This window comes from Micromys minutus (genome assembly GCF_963924665.1).
Source record: "Micromys minutus genome assembly, chromosome: 15".
In the NCBI taxonomy this organism is placed as follows: domain Eukaryota; kingdom Metazoa; phylum Chordata; class Mammalia; order Rodentia; family Muridae; genus Micromys; species Micromys minutus.
This window is the reverse complement of record NC_137984.1, coordinates 21801621-21822242: the sequence shown is the minus strand read 5'-3', so window position 1 is coordinate 21822242 and position 20622 is coordinate 21801621. Positions and strand designations below refer to the sequence as shown.

Here is a 20622-nt window from a genome sequence, read left to right as displayed (position 1 = left end):
ACTTTCCAAGAAAGACCTGGAGTCCACACCCCTAAAGGTACTTTACTACTTCATGGATAGCCTCAGCCATAGACATTACTGGCCAGTACTTGGCCAGAGACCAGGTCAGCAGCACACCCCTGATGGTGTGTGCCTGTGCTGGCTAAGGTGTGCTGAGTGTGTGCTATCTCTGCTCTGACCAGACCCCCGTCTGCACTCATCTCTCCTGAATTTGTCAAGTGTTCCCCAGTAGACCTCAGGTTTTAGCTCAAGCACAGCTTTGTCTGAGCTGTACCCATGAATCCCCCGAGCAGTTGTCCTTTTTGCTTCTGTGCCCTCACCCAACTGTGATCATCTTTGTTGACTTTAACTTGTTAACATCCGTGTCTGCTATCACATTCCAGACCCTTGCGAAGACAGTCACCATGAGTCTGATTCACGTTGGTTCCATGGTATCTGGTACAGTGTGCGACATAGTAGCTGTTCCTTAAGTATTTGTTGAAAATATATCAGAAAATAAAATGGTCATTTACTCCAAGAATGTCCTAAAGGGTATGACTTGAAATTTATTACAGAATTATAGACAGAATTAATATATGTTTTAAGCTTCCTATATATTTCTATAAAATTTCTGAATTGCCTTAGAGGTTTATAAACAATAATTCTATTTGTGCATTTCCTTTCAGGCGGGGACCAGGGCCTACTGAACACATATTTTAGTGGCTGGGCAACGACAGATATCACGAAACACCTGCCATTTGTGTATAACCTGAGCAGCATCTCAATATACTCCTACCTCCCGGCATTTAAAGCGTAAGTACAGCTTAACTGCTGATGGCCATGGTGACGGTAGAGGAAATTTTGGAGGAAATAATAGTTGGGTGCTTTTGAGCAAAGCTTGCTCTTGTTAAGACCTGGCTGCAGTTTCGAGAAGCTTAATGTTATCCATTGCTCTATACTTAAAAGTAGCCCAGAGACATGTTGCTGCCTTCTGGAACAGATTCCTGTTTCTGGGTTACACCACACTGGCTTCTGAGCTTTGGTCTCCCACCCCACCATCCTTATCCTTCTCCTCCTTCTCCTCCTTCCCTTCTCCCTTTTTTTTCTCCTCCCCTTCCTCATCCTTTTCCTCCTCTTCTCTTCTTCCTCCTGCTCCTCCTCTTCCTCCTCCTTCTCTTCCTCTTATTTCTTACCCTCTTCCTATCCTCCCCTTCCTCCTCCTCCTCTTTCTCTTCCTCTTCTTCCTCCTCCTCTTCCTTCTCCTACTCTTCTTCCTCCTCCTCTTTCTCCTCTTCCTCTTCTTCCTTATCTTCTTCCTACTCCTCCACTTTCTTCTCCTCCTCTTCCTCCTCCTCCTCTTCCTCTTCTTCCTCCTCTTCCTCTTCTTCCTTATCCTCTTCCTACTCCTCCTCTTCCTCCTCTTCCTCCTCCTCCTCTTCCTTCTCCTCTTCCTCCTCCTCTTCTTCCTTCTCCTCTTCCTCCTCCTCCTCTTCCTCCTCCTCTTCCTTCTCCTCTTCTTCCTCCTCTTCCTCTTCTTCCTTCTCCTCTTCTTCCTCCTCTTCCTATTCTTCCTTATCCTCTTCCTACTCCTCTACTTTCTTCTCCTCCTTTTCCCCCTCCTCCTCTTTCTCCTCCTCCTCTTCTTTCTTCTCCTCTTCCTCCTCCTTTTCTCCCTCCCCCTCTTCATTCACAAAGAGGATGTTGTCAGTTCCATCCATGGCTTTTGTGGCAACTTAGATCAGGCAGCAGCATGTTGTTGTGGTTGAGAGGGGGGACTTACAACTGACTACACTCAGCTCACATCCTGAGGTTGCTGCTTACCAGTTACTGATGCTGGACTAAAGCCTGAGCTGTTCTGCCTCTGTCTTCGTGGGAAGAACTGTAACCATAGAAGCAATTGGGAATCTGGCCTGCACTGAGCACTAAGTCAAAGTCCTTTACTTAGCTCCATTTAAAAAACTCTGTGTCACCTCATTGCAATTTATCAAACCGTGAAGCCCCAAGACCTGTTCTTTAGCTTCTGAATCATTTGCGTTCGGCTGAGATGATCCGTGAGCAGTGGCCTAGCTGACAGGGTGATGCTAGGACACAGACAAGAGAATGTGGCCCTTTTGGGAGTTGATCTGCTCTCTCCCATCCCTGTGTGGCACGCGCATTCCTGTGGGAACCCTCATGCTTTATTTTCCAAGGTCTTCTCTGTACATCCTGTACCAGTGATGAACATATCTGGATTTTTGTGGCAGGGATGTTTTGTTTACAGCACTTTTTGGGGCACACTCTGTGACCATCCCCAGATAAGGATTTTATAAGTATCTTGTGGTTGTTTCTCCCCCCCCCCCAGTGTTTTCTTGGCACATCTCTAACATGAAGTCAATTCTTTCGCCCTTCAACAGTAAGACAGGCAAGCTCTTACACCACTATTCTGAGTAACGCAAATAGAATAGGGTTGACATCATCAAGAACATAAATATTATTTTTCATTCCTCAGCCCTTGGAATTATAAAATCCAGTCTGTCTTGTGTGCACTTGTGGACCTGGTTTATTTTAATCCTATTGACTCATAACTTGCCCTGCCAGCTTGAACAGTGTCTACAGATCATGACAGCTTGACCCCTAGAGCTGAATTTTTCTAAAGTAGAGCAGTGAGTGTAACAAGCAAAAACCATGTGAGAGCATTAAAAAAAATTTAATGTCATGATGAGGGTGCCAAGTTGTTCTGAGCAGGTATTTTGGTATGAGCCTAGTAGGATGGCACAATCTGATGTTGTCTATTTAGTTTCAGTTCCTGAACATGATGAACCTAGTGCTCATGAAGCTTCTGTTTCCCTGTGGCTTAGTTTAATCTGCTTTCTGTCTTCCGTGCCAACACCAGATACATCCCACCTCTCTGGACAGCTTGGTTTGCTAGAGCACTGCGTGTGCCTTTAACATGGAAGCTGGGAGAGCAGTCTTGGTGCTGCGAAAGAAGGACTTCTTTGCTAGAGCTTTGGTCCCTGTCTCCAAAGAGCCCTGCTGTTTCATGCTCTCTGAATGAAGTTGCCAAAGTTTGAGAACCAAATGATTATTTTTTTTCCCTTTTGTGTGACATGGCTTTTATTCTGAGTTCTGAACATCCTTGTGTGCTTTTACCAAACGCTTCAAATGAAATCTCATCAGGGACTTCCCCCAGTCCTGAGCTGCAGAAAACTCAACTGTTCAACCTTACAGCCGAAACTGCTAAGTGCAATTAGAACATTACATAAGCTTTTTGGGCAGTTATCCATTGCTTCTGATGCCCAAAACTGGATTTTTCTGCATATAAGCCCATTCCACACTCATGATCCAGGTCACAAGAACAAGCCAGATGGATGTAAACTCCATCATCTGCTCCTTCCAACATACCTGGTGCATTGCTTCGGGGTTGAGACAAACTACATTGAGACCCTACTCTCACCTTTGAAGAAAGAAATTGCAATCTTGAAAGGGATTTTAAACTCCCTCCAGTATGAGGGGAAAAAAGTCTCATGTCTGAGTTAGCTCTGAAAATTAAAACATAATGTAGTGGAATGTTTGCAGAGGTGTTTAGCAAATATTAGGTATACTAGAACTGAATGATCATAATGGTCAGGGTGGTGTCTTCATCCTAGTGCAGCGAATGGCGGCAGCCTCCGCAAGACCCTTGCTTTGTGGCCATGTCTGCAGAGTGTACGGCACATTGAGGAACTGGATCGGTGCCATTGATCACTGATCATGCGACCTGCAGGCTGACACATTTCTGCTACCCTATGGTAGCTTGCCCTCAGTGGGGCCAGGTGTTATCTCCTCCCACTGCTGCCTGTTTAAGAACTCTGAAACTAGATTTGAGAGTTCATTTTCCCATCCTTCTGCCAAAAAAAATGTTTTTGTTGTTTAGAGACTTGGCTTCATAGACATTTCCCTCTATTTCCTTGCACTGGGAAGAGGATGGGAAGATGTAGGCACTTGCGTTTCTTTTCTGTTTTATGTTAATGTATCAACGTCAGAATCAGTTTTTTTAGACTAAATTAGCCTGTCCTGGGCCACTGTAGTTTTCTACAGAGAGGTCTATAAATCAAAGCCTGCATTGTGTTCAGAATAGCCTGGTGGTCTCTAAGTCTCTAGGGTCTCCGGCACATGCTGCTTCCAATGGGTGACCATTCAATATGTCAGGTAGGAAGAGAGGCTGGAGAATGGTTTAAAGCAAGAGGCTTCACTAGAAAGAATGCAGATTTTTGTCTTAAAACTTCATATAGCCATTTGCTAAGTTACATCCCTATAAAGCCTTTAGTTGTTTCCAAATGTTGTTTACTGAAGCCATTCAAAAATAGACTATTTACATACATGTACATGCACCCATGAACAAACACATATGCCCTGCAGACTTGGTGTGCACCCACACACACTTTTAAAGCATCTACTATTATATACAGTTTTAACTAAGATGGCCTCATGGGAATTAATGTGTATTTCAGCCATGAAGTAATAAGTCGAATAAGGAGGCAAATCAGCTTGGAGAGATGTTACAGATGGGCAGAAAGGGGTGAAAGGAGTGAGATCCCCACAGGCACAACCTTGTTGAAGATTAACATCTAATTTGGAGAGGGGCTCATAGAAGGAAAAAAGCAAAATTAAGCAGAGGACCAGCCCTTTTCACAGATCTTAAACCCTTAGGCTGCATTTGTCACATAAGTTTCTTCCATCTGTGCTACGAAAATTTTATTAAATTCAGTTGTCATTGTTTAAAAACTAGGCATTGATTCCCAGCACCACGATATAAAAATTAATTTCACATAAAACCTAGTCTTCCAACCTCCTTTGGAAAGATCAAGTATCTGGTGGAATGTGTTAAATATGACCAGTAGGTTTGTGGGATGTTGGTGTTGCATTTCATGAGGGAAGAAGGACTTTGGAGATAGATGTTACATGTATAAAGCTTGGGAAGTGTGTATTAACATTCTAGTGAGACTGAGAAATAGACCAGATGATATAAAAGGATTCAGTAAGTCAGACATGCAGACTACCTGTTTACCGCTCATGGGACATTGCAAGAGAAGGGATGTAAAGGTTGCAAGCGCAGGGAAAGGAGAAAGGCGTACACAGTGCCACCATCTAGATGCAGTACCACCACTGCTCTCACAGACTCACAACAGCTGTGCTTTCTCACACTGAGACTGCATCAGACAGGCCAGTCAAGTGTCAGCCAGGGTTAGGGAAAAGGCTGAACTACTGGCTTCCAATAGATTCCATAAGCAGGAGCCACTGTTTTCATTGTGAGGTGATCAGGATTCACTGGATAGGAGAGCTTCGGATCCACGAGCACAAAGATGGCCCCAGTCAGACTCCCACAAACGTAACAAAAGCCATGGATGGAGCAATTAGGAAGGAAGGGGAGTACATAGAGGAGGGAGAGAAATAAGAGACAGTAGTGGGTGAGATCATATATACGTCTATGGAATGAAGCCATATATACATCCACGGCCTTGCCAAAGAATTTTAAACAAGTCAGATTCAGGAGATAGGTCTGAATGAGGCAAAACTACTAAAGCTGCCAGCAAATAAATGTTCATAGCTACTAAATGAGATGATGTAAACAATGGACTGGTTATTGGTAGAAGAATCCTGGAGACTGAGCCTGGGGAGAAGGGTAATAGACCCAGAACAGAAAGGTACAAGAAGACCTAGTGAAGAGGTGGTATTGTGGAAAGCCACACAATAAAAATGTTTCTAGGAGAAAGGAACACTTCATCCGTATGGAGTGCTTAGGTAGATGAAAGGACGACTTAGAATGGCACAGAGTGTAGACTGTAAAGGTCACTGGTGACTTCAGCAAGTGTCCATGCAGTAGAGTGGTGCAGGGGAAACCCTGGCGGAAACACACCTAGGAGCGGAGGTTGTAATATGCACCGCTTTCCTGCTTCTAAAAGGAACAGGAAGAAGATGGCAGCGGAGTGGGACTAGAAAGCCGATGTTACTTGTTTCTAGCAATAGGAATGGCTGTGGAGGGATGTCATTGGTAAAGCAGAGAACTGAGAGGAGAGCCGAGAGTGATGTCCTTGGTAGAAACATCTAGTATATATACACGGTGAGGTCGGGCTCAGAGAAGCAGGATGGTTCGTCCTCAGAAACATGGGGGAAATGGGTGTGTCCTACTGGCATAGATACTGTCAGGTGGGCACGAGCTCCAGTGTGACAACTGAGCAGTCAGCAGGTAGAGCACACATGCTACACCAGGAGGGTCCTCCTCTTGACATTCTGAGACTGCGGAGAAATGCAGTCCTGACAGGCCCAATCAGTGCTATAGAGTGCTGATGACTTCTAAGTACTGTTGGGAGGGTTCACTTGCAAGGCATGGAAAACATGGCATGCTGTTTGTAGCTATAAAACAGCTGTGTCTGGGGATGGGACAGGAGTGCTTCTGTGTTTCAGATCCCTACTTGATTTGGTACACAACTCCCTCTGCAGGATTAACTCGTGGGCATTTGAGTTTGTGTCTTTTTAAAAACATTAGTACTAGGTTGGTTGGGCCTTGAACGCACTATGTAACTCATGCCGTCCTCAAACTTATAACAGTCCTCTTACCTCAGCTCCTCACTCCCAAGTGCTGAGCATTCAGGCATTGAACCATCATGCCGGGCGCCTGACAGACTGTGGGTGGGTGAGAGATGTACATTTTGAGAGGAGAGAGGTGTTCATCACTAGTGGGAGAGAGCTGTTGTGATGCTGTGTTAACATGTGTGCATCTGAACAGGCATGCTAGTGAGCAGTGATGAGGCAGAGAGCATGCGCCATTTGGGGGCGGGCAAGAGGATGCCCGGTGCCTTTGGCACATTTCCAAAAGACTACCATGCAAGGGCTGCTGTTTCTTTCTCAGTATCTCATAGAACGAACGCTGCATATAAAAAGTTGATGGATTAAATTGCTTCTGGGTGCATGTATTGTGCGGGATGAGTTCCTTTCTATTCTCACTAGGTCTGCAACCTCATCTGTGTCACTAACCACTGCACTAGCCATATGATGCCCATCTGATCTTGTGGCAACATCAGGTCACAGGGATTATTTCAACAGCTAACATAAGCAGTGTTGTTGCTGGCTTCAGCTCAAACTGTGTCTTGTGATCTGGCCGACGACTCCTTAGAGATTCTATCAAGTTAAAATTAGAATACTTATTTTAAGAAATATATGCAAGCTGATACAAATCCCCTTACTGGGTCAGAATAAATGGGCTCTTGATAATTTAGAAACAATTGAACCAAACTTCTTTTTTAAATTCCTGGCTGGTGGTTTTGTGGATAAACCCAGAGTATGTCAGGGAACCTCATTATTCTTGTCATAAGATGGAGACAACTGATTTTTATGCCCCTTCCTAGCCACTAGTGGGGTTTTTGTTTTTGCTTTTGCTTTCTGCCAGGTGGTATACATCTACTCACTGCCTTATGTGGGGGAAAAATAAAGTGTGTCCACCCACACTTGTACTTAGGCTGAAATTATGTGTTCATTTATCTGTTTGTTTGCAATGCTAAGGCTGGAGCCCAGAACTACATGCATGCCAGGAACCCCACCGAATGAAATTTCCATACCCATAAAAGTCTTGAAGACTGAAAGCATTTTCCTTTTACTTAGGACCTTGATCTCGACTCATTTTGATATCAATCTTTCTGATTTTTACAAATGAGCAAAGGGTGGAAATTTATTTTTGCGTTTCTAAAAGCTTTTATTGATTCTTTGTGAGTTCCACATCATGCACCCTAATGCCACTCATCTCACTGTCCCCTTGTAGCTATCCTCCTTCCTTGCCACCTTTCCCTCCCCCCAAAATAAACACACAAACTAAAAAACAAAACAACAAAACTCAAAGCATTAAAAATAAACGGTGTCATGGAAGCTGTAGTGTGTCATGGTGTGTCTCACCGTGTCTTTGTTATGGTTTAACTGCTGTGAACAGATACTCTGACTAAGGCAAGTCTTGTAAAAGACAGCATTTAATTGGGGCTGGTTTACACACAAACTAGCCTAGTGTTCAGAGGTTCCGTTACCATCAAGGCTGGAACATGGCAGCATCCGGGCAGATGTGGTGCAGGAGGAACTGAGAGTTCTACATCTTCATCTGAAGGATGCTAGAAGACTGGCTTCCAGGAAGCTAGGTTGATAGTATTTAAGCCCCTCCTCATAGTGACACACCTACTCCAGTAAGGCGACACCTCTTAATAGTACCATTCCCTGGGCAGAGCATATACAAACCACACACACAGTATATCCCTCTGTCTACACATCTTTTTTCACTTGCAAATGTTCATTGCAGTGAGTCATTGGTCTGGTTCAAGGTCTCTGGCCTCTGTGTCACCATAAACGTTGGATCTTCACTGGGACTCCTCCCAGTTATTCTCTTAAAGAGATCCTGTAGCTTTGGGTCAGCAGAACCGACCCTTTCAACAAACTCAGACAGTTCACAGATAATGTTGATTTTGGGGTGGACTAACTCGAAGCTCTGTCTCTGGGCCTGACTAAATAGCTGAGTTGGTCAGCCTTCCACCTCTCCTGCATTCCCACCACCAGGGGACCCAGGCAAGCTCTCCAGCCTTGTTCCAGCTAGGCCACCCAATGCTGCAGCGGGAGGCCGAATTAGCTCTCCGGTTCTCATGCCCAAGGGCCAGCTCGCTTGTGCCCACACCTCCAAAGCCAGCCCCACTGTGCTGTCCAGACCATGCACTGGGCCACTCTCCCAAATGCTACAGGTGGTAAGGGACTGGACCAGATCTTCTGTGCTGACACTCCGGGCCAGCTCACCCAAAGACGGCAGGTGGTAAGGGGTAAGCATCACCCCTGTGCCCACTACCTGATGTCTGCTCGGCCAGCCTTGTATCATTCTTCTTTCTTCTGATTTCCCTCAGTATTCAGGAGTACTTCTTGTCTTCCCTTGAACGGTCTGCCCCAGTTAGCATCTTAAGAAAGCTACACAAACCCAGTGTTTTGTTTTGTTACAGAAATCTGGTCACAGTGTCATGCTGATTTCCATGGTCCTGCTCATCTTCCTATAAGACATTCTTTACCTTAGGTCAGAACGAACAATTTCACCACATCTCAGATTTTATGGCAGTGGTCCTCAACCTGTGGGTTAACCCCTTGGGGAGTTAAACAACCCTTCCACAGTGATCATATATCAAATATTTGGATTATGATACATAACAACACACTTATAGTTGGGGGACACCAGAACGAGACAAACAGCATCTACCCTAAATAAGCTTAAGTTATTTAGAACTGCTTTGTCTGTAAAACAACTACCCACTGGATTTAGTTTTTTGTTTGTTTGTTTTTTGTTTTCTCTTTCTCTCTCTGTTAGGATAGAATAAGTAAAGATATTTCGAAGGAAGAGGATCCTTTCTTTATTACAAAAGGTAATAGTGATGTAGCTAACGAGTGTTGGAAACAGGCATTCGTGAGTTTATACCCCTAGGCCTGGGCCACAGTGAAATGTAGGCCTGTGGCTATCTGCAAATGCCATTGCTGTTGACATTCAAGAGGAAGGCCATGAGCCCCAGCATAAATCCAGGGAGGTTGTGGGGAGGACCTGAAGATGAGATGCACATTCCTGCCCACAGCAGAGGACCAGACAGTCTGTGCAGATGGGTTGGGTAATTATGTCCTTTTCCTGCATGCAGACTGAAGTCCCAGGTACAGGAGAGCATTAGAAGACCGAAGCCCTGCACAGTCTATGCACTCTTCACTGTAGACCTGAGCTATACCATCTGCTTCCTGTTCTTATTTCCCCTTTTCTCCCCAAACTTTGTATGAACTTTGTCCTTCTAAGAACAGTGTTTAGATTCTTGGTACTATGCAATCTTCCTATTTGTTACTTCTATTGCAGAATCCTTGACTACACTTGGTATATTCCCTTTTCTGCTTAGGTTGGCTGTACATAGGTGGAGATTAATAGATGCTACTCATCAAACAATGCCCGATAATCCCAAGCATGTCTTTACAGAATTATCTCATCCTGGCCTAGGTTAATCACAGCCTGTTTATTCACCAGCCATGTGATTTACCTTTTGACAAATTCTTTAACTTTCATCCTTGGTTCTCCCTACACACCTAGTAGTTTTAGAGACTAAAAGAGGTTCACAATGCAAATGCTAAATATAGCTTAGGGTATGTGCTTGAAAATGTGTCAGCTGACTCCTGATAGCTTACATCTGTGAACTGTCAGGACACGGAGGAAAGATTAGCTACCCCCTAATGTTTCTGTGTGTTTCAATTATCCTTGCCGCCATGATTTGGCAGTATGCTGTTTATATGAGATGCAGGCTAATAAAAATATGAAGATCAGTATATCAGTATGTAGGTTGAGGTCTGCTAATGCAGGATAAAAAAAAATGCTGTGGCTTTAAGCAGGGATGTTGCATCAGGACAGGTATAAGGCTTGTACTTACTTATGTGCACTTTCTTGCATAATTTAGACAGCTAGGGTGAGGCTGTGCCTGTCTCCACCTCTTCAACACACGAACACACACACACACACACACACACATCTCTGAGGCAGAATCCCTCACCACCACTGGAACATGTGAAGATGCTTGCTTGAATCCTGATCATCTTTCCCAGACATTGCCCCCATCCTTACTTTCTACATGAAGTCTATTTTGAAAACCTACCTTAGATTTCCCATAGCCCATAATATTATCATTGCCCCAGTGGCCCTGACTTGCTACCTTTTTATGTGACCCTTCCATCATGGACAAAGGCTTCTTGTAGATATGCAGCTAACATAGTGCCTGAGATATAATAGGTTCCTATTTAGGGCATTAGGATTTCTACCTGCTGAAGTACAGAGAGTGAGGAGGATGGATGGAATAGAGAGATGGGGCAGGGAAGACAAAAACTCTGTAAAATATAGAGGTTAGGATATCATGTAACCCATTTTCAAAAGAAACATGAGGTAGACTGAACAAACCTTGAAGAGGGACTTTCTCAGTTTTACTTTTCTTCCAAGATCACAGGATAGTTAAGCTCTGACCTCAGGCAAATCTCTGCCACATACATCTGTATGACCTTGAACAACTCAGTTCAGCTTCAACTAGCATGTTAATTGAAGCCTATACAGTAGGATTATTACTCCCAACCTGTCCCAAACATTACAAAATAAAATTGGGAGGCAGAAAGTGCTACCCAAATGCTCTGTGCTATTTTGTCTGTACATCTCACACAAATATGTTGAATACATGTAGGATAGATCCACTAAGTCTAACTGTTGAACCCAGTACATAGGACTTATACCCCAGTTTCTGGCTATATGGTACATCGTTGTGTCCATAGGCACCCACTTGACACCTGCCATCCAACTGTTGGCGTCATTCATATAGGCTGAAGTTACAGCCTACCTTCTCAAGGTTCTGCCCTCCAGCACTGACCTGTAGCCTTCTTTTCCTCTGATTCCCAAGCACTCGGAGTCCTTTTTCCCTTGTAGTAATTTCTTGTACTCGCATTTATTTTATTTTTTAACTTTGAGACAGATTTTCAGTAAGTCATTTGGCCTGGACTTGAACTCACTGCCTGGTGCAAGTAATCCTTGAGTTGTAAATCCTTCTGCGTTGTTCTCTCAAGGAGTCAGGACTATAGGCCTATCCAAACAGGCCCAGGTGGTGAGATTCAACACCATCTCTTTTGTGCTTATCCTACATGACATCTTAGTAGTTCTTTTTTTTTTATTATTAAATTTATTCTTTTGTGTGTGTGTGTGTGTTTTGACTACATGCATGTGTGGGTATCACTTGCATGTTTGATGTCAAACAAGGTCAAAAGAGGATATCTGATCTCTTAGAACTGTAACTACAGATGGTTTGTGACCCACCATGTGGGTGCTGGAAGTTGAACCCAGGCCCTCTGCAAAAGCAATACATGCTCTTAACCATTGAGCCATCTCTCCAGTCCCTATTGTTTTAAATTTCATAGATTTCCTTCAAGCTAATAAAGGTCCAGGCTTAGCACTTGTGCATTTAAAAGTATTTGATGTGAAATTTGGCATGGATTGGAAAAAAAATTACATGTCAGAAAAAAAGTGCAGTGTAAGTCTGGAGAGGTGGGTCAATGGGCAAAGCCCTCTGTGTAAGCAATGAGGTCCTAAGTTTGGATCCCCAGCATTTATATAAAAAGCCGGGTGCAGGTATCTGTAACCCCAGTGCTGGGATACAACCTCACTGTCTCAAAAATCAAATAGAAAACAATTAAGACACTGACTGTTCCCCTCTGGTCTCTACACATATAGGCACACGTGTGCATACGCCCATATCACCACACAAATATCATATACAGGCTAAAGTGGGTTTTAAATTTTCATGTCTGTGTAAATGTGTGTGGGGGGGTATAAGTGAGTGCAGTGTCCTCAAGCCAGGAGAGGTCACTAGACCCCACTGAGCCATGTGTGTTGTGAGCCGCCCAGTGTGGGTGCTGGGAACTGAACTCGGGTCCTCTCCAAGAGCAGCACATGCAATACTTGCCACTGAAGAAATACCACGATACAGTAGGGTAACTATAGATAGTAATATACTATATATTTCAAAATGCTAGAAGGATTTTCAGAGTTTTTCACCAAAAGGCAATGATAGACTTTTCAGGAATTGTATGAGTCCATTGATCTAATTATGCAGGGTGCATACATATGAAAATGTCACATTCCTGATAAGCAAGTATTTATTATGTAACATCCTGGCAGGCCAGAAGAGACAGTTTTAATCCATTCCTAGCTGGCACTGGCACCAGGCCACAGATTTGAGACAGATATCCTATGTAACTGGCAGACTCTAGACAGCATGTTCCTGCTGACAGGAGGAATTTTAACTTCTTAGAGTAAACATAACCAAGGTGACAAGGCGATCTAGTTCATACAAGCATGTTTAATCTAAGGTAGGGCGTGCACTGTGTCAGTGGAGGGAGGGGGGCGTGTCCATGCACTGCTCAGTAACCTCATCTGACAAGGGTGCGTGCGGACTGCTGCTACTCTGACAGAAGCAGTGAAGTGACTGTGACATTGTAGTCTCGGCCACTGCACAAATACTTCTCTTTACAATGGGTGCCCAAGGGATGATATTAGCTCCTGGGAGGTCCAACGTGTTTCCTAAGTGTCTCCTAGTTTTAGTGTAGTTTTCTTTCCAAGTGCTACCACAGGATGGAAGGTGCATCACTGAAGCTTGACAGAAAAAGGTGCTCAGAATCTACTCACCCTTTCTACTGTTCACATGGCAGGTTTGGGAAAAATGCCAAAGTTGTACACTTCCTGGGACGAACCAAGCCATGGAATTATACTTACAACCCCCAGACAAAAAGTGTCAAATGTGAATCCCAGGACCCAACTGTGAGCCACCCAGAGTTTCTGAATCTGTGGTGGGAGATATTCACCACCAACGTCTTACCCCTGCTCCAACAGCATGGCCTTGTCAAAGATACCTGCTCCTATCTAATGATGGTAAGTTCTGTTTGTTTTTACTCTTATTTCAGGAAATGTAGTTCTGTGGTTTTAAATTTTGATATACTAATAGAATTCAGTAATTTTTAGTAGTATTTTAAATAGAGGTAGGACTGTATGAAGAAAAACTACAACCATCTTAGAGCTGGGAAGTGATACTACCACAGAAGCAAAAGTAGATTGTGTGGAAAATTTCCTTAAACCTGAACCTATATGTTTTTGGAATTCTACAAACTCATACACTAAAACTATAGAATTGTTGGCTGATTAGTCATAAAATGATGCTTAGATGATTCTTACTACTGTAAATCTACACAGAGTGTAGGCTAGGCATTCAGCCTTGTAGGGAAATGCTTATGTGGTATGGCAAACCCTGCCTTCCATCTCTAGCACTAGCTGGAAGGGGCAGAGAGAACGCCACATTTTAGGGTTGGGAACCTCAAACCTTTAAATCTATCTTGGATTTTCCATATGCTTCAAAAAACGAACTTTCTGTAAAATTTAAAAAAAAAAATCACACCAGAAATACATAATTCGCAATAAATACTGTAAGAAAATTCTGATTTCCAGTTTTATTCTCCTAAGATCTTGAAATGATCCTTCTGTGGGAGGGACATGACACTAATTTTTACAATAACAACTTTCATTAGCATGTTTTCTGGTTTTAAAGGTACCTTTCTGAGGTTTGTTCTGCATGCTGAGTTGGAAGGTGATGAATGTTATGTTACATACTAAGATACAGAAAAACTAATGAGTAAACAATGAGGTAGTACTCAATATAGGTGTGAGAAAGGGATAAATAAATAGCACACTTTCCTTAGTCAGTGCTGTGTGTATCATACACCGGCTCCCAGCAGTGCTGAGTCCTTAACTGCCTAGAACACGTAAGTAGTTGTTCTTATTCCCTTTATAGAGAAACTATAGGGCTTAGAAGTCATGGAATTTTACTCATTACAGTAACAACTAGGACTCGATCCTATGTCTGAAAGACTATACTCTCTATGAAGATTTGATCTCTAGAGCCTATAATTAAGTACAGCATTTTATGGCTGAAGGGAGAATTTCATAATTAGATAACTCATCTATTAGCTCCATACCAGGCTTGACCTCAGGCACCTCTGTCTTAGGGACATTCACTAGTAAATTCTAGTTGCTGTACTGTGATGATCATACTTAACACCTATGTTGGAAGTAAAGGCAAAGGTAGCGCTAACCTGATATGCATACTTCCTTGCTTTGCCTGAACTCCAACCTTGTTCTGTACCTAAACTCTTTGGAGCTTCAGTACATGGATAAATAGTTGTTCAAATGGTGGTAAACACCCTGTACCTAAACTTGTTGGAGTTTCAGTACATTAAAAGGTTCATCTACAGTTACATCAGTAAAAACCCTTTACTTAAAACTATTGGGTGTTTCAATATACTGACAATTTTAGTATTTATGCCAGTAAACCAAGTACAAAAAATATTGTTCCACCATATCTTTCTTTAAAAAGCATTCCTTATTTTTTATCCATTTTTCTTCTTCTAGTAAGATTTCCAGCACCAACTTAGCTTAGATACAGCAGTTTGTTGTTTATGGTACATGTAGTTGTTTTAGCCAAATGCAATGAGAATCTAGTTTAAGGTAGAGTAGATTTGTTGCATGTACCATTCTTTCCACAACACAAAAGCTGAGGGTAATAAACCAAGAAAAGGTGAAGACAGGAAAGAGCTGTCTAAAACCAAGCAGATTATCAGAAGCTGCAAGAATAGGTACTACTTGCAAACCAAATGAAGGCTTAGACAGAAAAATCTGGTACCCCCTCAAACCACATAGCTTTCTTTCATATAACAGTGACTTGAATGTGCACTGTCTCTCTTTGGGTGAGTTCTCTCTGAAGCACAGTATCTGAGGAATCATTTTGTTTAAGTTCTCAACCTTTCCAAGCCCACATGGATCAAGAATTTATCATGAAATTTGTGTTTCCTTGTCTGTCCATCTTACACTTTCTACTGAACTGTTTGCAGCTTTCAGACTTGGCCTATACACTGGCTTTCTCTTGTGGCTTCTGTAGAAAGGTATGCAGAACTTAAACATTAACCCTAACTACCTTGTTCTCCTAATGTTTTCACTGAGTCAAGAAGTCTTCGTTTTTTTTTTTTTTTTTTTTTTTAAAGAGGGAAAAAAATCATATTGCCCTTGTACTCTCGTCTTTGTTTGCTTCGTGTTATGCTTTTCAGTTTTTGCATGATTCATTTTGGCTTTTCTCACATTCTGTTTACTTCATTCTTTTAAGTTCATCAGACTTCAGATCTTAAGGTGCCTCTGATGACTCTTTTCTAGGAACATGTCTCAGGAGCCTTGTCAGACCTGTCCTTTGGGGAGGCCCCACCTGCACCAAGGCCTTCTATGTCCTCAGAAGAAAGGAAGGAACGGTGGGAACAGGGCCAGGCTGATTACATGGGAGCAGATTCTTTCGATAACATCAAGAGAAAACTTGACACTTACCTGCAATAGAAGCACTGCCATTTTCCTGTGGACACAGCCATGTCTTAGGCACGTTTCGATACATAGTATGTGAAGTCTGTTACAATTGTTAGAGGCTATCACAAAACCTCATCAGCTTTGGGGTGTGGGCAGGGCAACAGGTGGGAACTGGGCAAATGTGATTACCTAGTAATTCTATTATGTGGACAACTTTTCTGTTTAACCCTAGAACTTTTTCAAAAACTCTAAGTTCTTTAAAAAAAAAAAAAAAAACAACAACTCTAGATTCTTAAATTGCCAATGTGTGATAAAGGAAAGCCAACATTAAGCTAAGATGGCTCTCTCTCAAACGGTACAAAAATCGACGCTCCATCTCCAAAACAAGACATGACATTTTCCCAGTATGTGCCTGTTGTATCCTTCACGAGACCTGCAGTGTAGAACTGCTCAAAGCCTGTCAGAGAAGTAGCCTTCCAGACTCAAGTGGCCTTTACTAACACTGCAGAGTGATTCTTAAGCCTGCCAGCTAGTGTTAGTACACCAGTTTTCTATGCACCATGAAGGCAGCATGCAGACTTGCTCTTTCCCAGTTATTACTTGAAAACTGCAGTGTGCTCTCTGATGGTAGCTGTGTTAGCACTGTGTATAACAAATAAAGACTTATTGACATATCTCTTGGTTGTTTAAGTACTTCTCTACCTCACCCTTGTGGGGGGTGAAAATCATTCGGTCATTTTTTCAAAATTTGCGCAATTCGTTTCAAAAACACGAACCTTCACACTGGTATAGGCTTTAAAAATGATTTGAATTTTAGATTTATTCTCTAGTGATGGGGACAGAGCTGATCGGTGGAGCAAAGTGTGGTGAAAGGTATTTAGTCTATCACACATTACATCACTGATGAGTGCTCAGATAGTTTGACTCCTAAGACCTTAAGGTTTCCAGGTCATGACAGTGATCGGTATACTCAACCGTCTTTCAGAATTATCAGGCTCAGTCCTGAACCCGTGTTTTCTAGGGTGTTAGCCAGAACAGTACAAATGTTTGTTAAACTTCTGGAACCCGAATCTCTACGCTCCTTCAGTCACCCTAGAGCAATGGCCCATAGCATCAGTAGAGTGAAGGATGCAATGGGAGGCAAACTGTGAGAGCTGGGGCCTAAGACAGTATTTTATAACCAAAACAAGCAATCACAAATGACTTCGTGGATGAGGACAGAGGATATGAGTGAGGAAAACAAGATTTAATCGACAAAAACTGCAAGGGCTTTTGTGTCCTAGCTTTTATCGTCCCTACCTTCTTTTCTATAATATCTGTAGATACTTGAGTCGTTCCCATTTGGTATGACTGAAAGAATACACAAGGGTTTGGATACCTAAAGACAAAAATGACTACGAAGCGACTCAGAGGCTGACTATAAGAATTCTTTTAACTTAGTGATAAAGTATCTCCGAGACACTCGGAATGGTAGGCATAAGTTGCTATGATCTTCAAATATAAGAAACATTTACCAAAAGGACTGCGGTGCCTTTGCCACTGGTCAGACTATGATCCGACCTCTTCTAGTTAATTTGGCTAAGTCATATGCTTCCTTTTTGGCTTCTGACTCTCTGCTTAAACAGAATACCACCTTATTTGTAGCTAAGTAATATGTAGTCCAAACACAGGAGACAGTATGACTGCAAATACTTTTTTAATTTAGAAAAGATTTATAAATGTCAAATTCTTGGAAATCAAACACTGGATAGTTGTTTGTTCCCTATATTTAACACAGCCTAAGAAAAGTAAGCTTTAAAGCGGAAAGCTTCTGTGATGCTCAGATTTTACATCGTAGGTATTTACTGAAGCCTGCTGATGTCATTAGAGTCGAGAGCAGTACACAATTACCACACAACCCAGTGCAATAAGGACAGAGGTGTATCAGCCTTGTGACTGCAGCGTCACCAGCAGCCTACTGTTCCTTTGGTAGGCTTCATCTTTCAAAGATGCCTCCAAGTGAGATATTTCCTTATTGAAAAATCAGCTCAAATACAAAAATACCTCCACAAACTCTGAAAGTTTATAATAACATGCATTTTTTTTAAAAAAAAGGCATTAACTCAATTTATAAGGGAGAAATTTGTGGAAGTGATCAATATGCCCTTACATTTTTAACCCCTGTGAGCACTACTGCTAATAAATTATTAATAGGATCGTTTCTAATCATTTTAAGGGCAAAATCTATAATTTATTACACATGGCTATTATAACTCCCTTTGTTCTTAAGTGAAATTAAATGAAACCCAGTGTTTTATATCAATTTTTATAGAAACTTTAAATATTCTAAGATCTGAACAAGAATTTCAATAGCTATACCAAAGTTAAATGTGAATCACTTTTAAGTGATTCAATAAAAAATCTAATACACATTTATAGACATGAGACGCTTCTTTTCCGTAAAGGAAAGGAAAATAGTCACTGACACCAAAGAAGGTACTTTTTAAAGATTTTTTAATTGATTTTTTTTTAATTTAAAAAAAATCCAGTTGGAAACACAATTTGAAATATAATATTTTCAGTACATTTCTAAGTAGTAAAACAATACAGCATAAAAATTTTCATTCCAGTGGTTTATATGTATCTTAGAATTAACTGTTTATTAACACCAAACTTGATTGTTCTCAAATTTTATAGCACAGCTCTGTAGTTTTCTGGGCAAGAAGCACATGACCTTCACTTTTGAACCCCAGTCTACTCGTAATTAAAACGAATAAACTGGGTTTCTTTCTTGTTTATTTGGGCCATAACCAGTTTATACTTAATTTCACTGTGTATGGGAAGTTGAAGGAAGTCTAATGCCATACACAGTGAGACTTGATTTGTAGCACTAGTCCTACAGGGTGAAATATCTCCCGTGGGCTACTACCCCTGCCAGGCCAATCCTGGTTACTCCACTGTCCCCTACAGAAAAGCCTTCCTGACCCAAATAAACGCCACTCTGCCTCGCCTGGCTGCTATGAGAAAGGAACTGAGAAGATACTTGCTGACTAATCCTGTTCCCTTGGAGGAATAACAGGTTGGGGAGGATTTACTAAGATCTGTGATATAAACTTCAATCATCTCTTAGTCAAGTCTCTTGTAGCATAAATAAAATCTCCGCTGTTCTTCAGTCTTTACCATAAACCATGAAGCTTTTACTTAGTCATCTTGTCTCTGGATTGAAAAAAACAACAGCAAAAAAATCACAGGAAAATAAAGCTATTGTTACCTACCCTGACTGTTTGTTTTAAATGAGTCATAGTCATCAACTACCCCCCCCAAAAAAAGGGGGGGTTGGAAAAAATGAACAGATCGAATACTAAAATTCCAAAATTAAATTCCAAATATACAAATTAAATTTGTGAGCCCAGTACATACAGTAAATTTGCACTGACAATCTTGTTCTCAAATGGTCCTTGTCTTTGATGCTCTGTTTGGGAAACAATCATCTCTCTGTGGACTTCTGTATCTCCCCCCTCCACTCCAGTTCCTAATCCCCTCTAATCCCCTTGAAAGGCAAGGAGCTTGTATGAAAATGTCTTTCAGGCCAGTTTACAGTGGAACTTATTGCTATTTAAAGTATCATAAAAATAGAGTCATGTATAGAAGAAAAGCGTCAGTAACACCACTTTTTTACTATAAATATGCCCCACATAAAAAGTGTTCTCTAGATCATATTCTTAAATCTGTATTTTTGATCTGTAAAACTTAAGTATCTGTTCAAACTGACCTTAGAAAACCCCCACAAATTATAGATCAATTAAAGTTCTGATTTCATTGATTTTAGCTTGTTTCATTTCATTAGCATCTGTTTTCTTAGTTCCAAAGGCTCCAGCTGCAAGCTCTCTTTTCTTGGTTTGTATTTTCAACATATTTTCTTCAACAGAATCCTTTACAATGAACTTCAAAAAGAAAAAATAAGTTAAAAATAAATTTAAAATAATGGTTAAGAACTTTGCAGGTAACAAAATGAATTTTTTTTTAATGCTTTTAAGAAACCTTTACTAAGAAAATTAGCCTTTTCCTAAGCTGCACTAAGGATGAACATACTAACAATATTGCACACTAAAGTCAGAAAGAAAACACCAGAGACACGATGAATCAGTAACATACACACCTTTGAAAGGACTTGCACTTCAGCCGTATCCACATTTCAGAAGTGTATCCACATTTTAAAAATGAAATGATTATTTATGCACACACACACACACGTGTGTGTGTGTGTGTGTGTGTGTGTATAATATATATTATAAATATAATTTAATTTCCTTTTCTCCACATGTAGTGAGGCTATTTACAGCTAAGCATGGCTTCCCTCTCTCACCCAATGTCATGTTCTCATATAAAGAATATGTCTGGAAGCACAGAACTTACACCACTCTTCACAATCATCACACAAGAACATCACAAACACAAATTATATAGGTGTGCCTGAAGCTAGGCTACTATCAAAATGAATTCAGTGTTACCAAGAATCAAATGAAGTTCCCACAAATGAAAGTCTATGTACATAAGAAGGTACATATCAATGTGGCAACAGATGATTAAGAAACTCTTGATAAAATTCAACATTTCTAATAAGAATCTTAAAAAGTAATAAAAGACCTCACCTAGGAAAAAAGAACACATCCAAATTTTATTCGTGATGTGTGCTACAAACTTCGTAGAGAATCATTTAATGTGAAATAATAAAGTATTTCTAG

General features: G+C 41.4%; 2 protein-coding genes across 4 annotated transcripts in view; one reads left to right on the top strand and one right to left on the bottom strand.

The window, feature by feature from the left end:
* GYG1 (glycogenin 1) overlaps positions 1 to 16181 on the top strand; it is a 31534-nt gene extending 15353 nt beyond the window's left edge. For both annotated transcript variants that reach the window (XM_080929242.1, XM_080929241.1), the window contains exons 5-7: positions 666 to 792; positions 13213 to 13432; positions 15758 to 16181. In XM_080929242.1, coding sequence (XP_080785368.1) covers positions 666 to 792; positions 13213 to 13432; positions 15758 to 15931 — 521 coding nt within the window. In that variant the 3' untranslated portion in view covers positions 15932 to 16181. The remainder of the gene's footprint in view (positions 1 to 665; positions 793 to 13212; positions 13433 to 15757) is intronic.
* Positions 16113 to 20622, bottom strand: part of HLTF (helicase like transcription factor) — a 52465-nt gene continuing 47955 nt past the window's right edge. The window contains exons 25-26 of one of the 2 annotated variants that reach the window (XM_080929240.1): positions 19650 to 19821; positions 16113 to 19093 (exon numbers count right to left, since the gene is read on the bottom strand). In XM_080929240.1, the coding sequence (XP_080785366.1) occupies positions 19669 to 19821 (153 nt within the window). In that variant the 3' untranslated portion in view covers positions 16113 to 19093; positions 19650 to 19668. Of the gene's footprint in view, positions 19822 to 20622 lie in introns of both variants that reach the window. The other variant, XM_080929239.1, reaches the window with a different exon arrangement.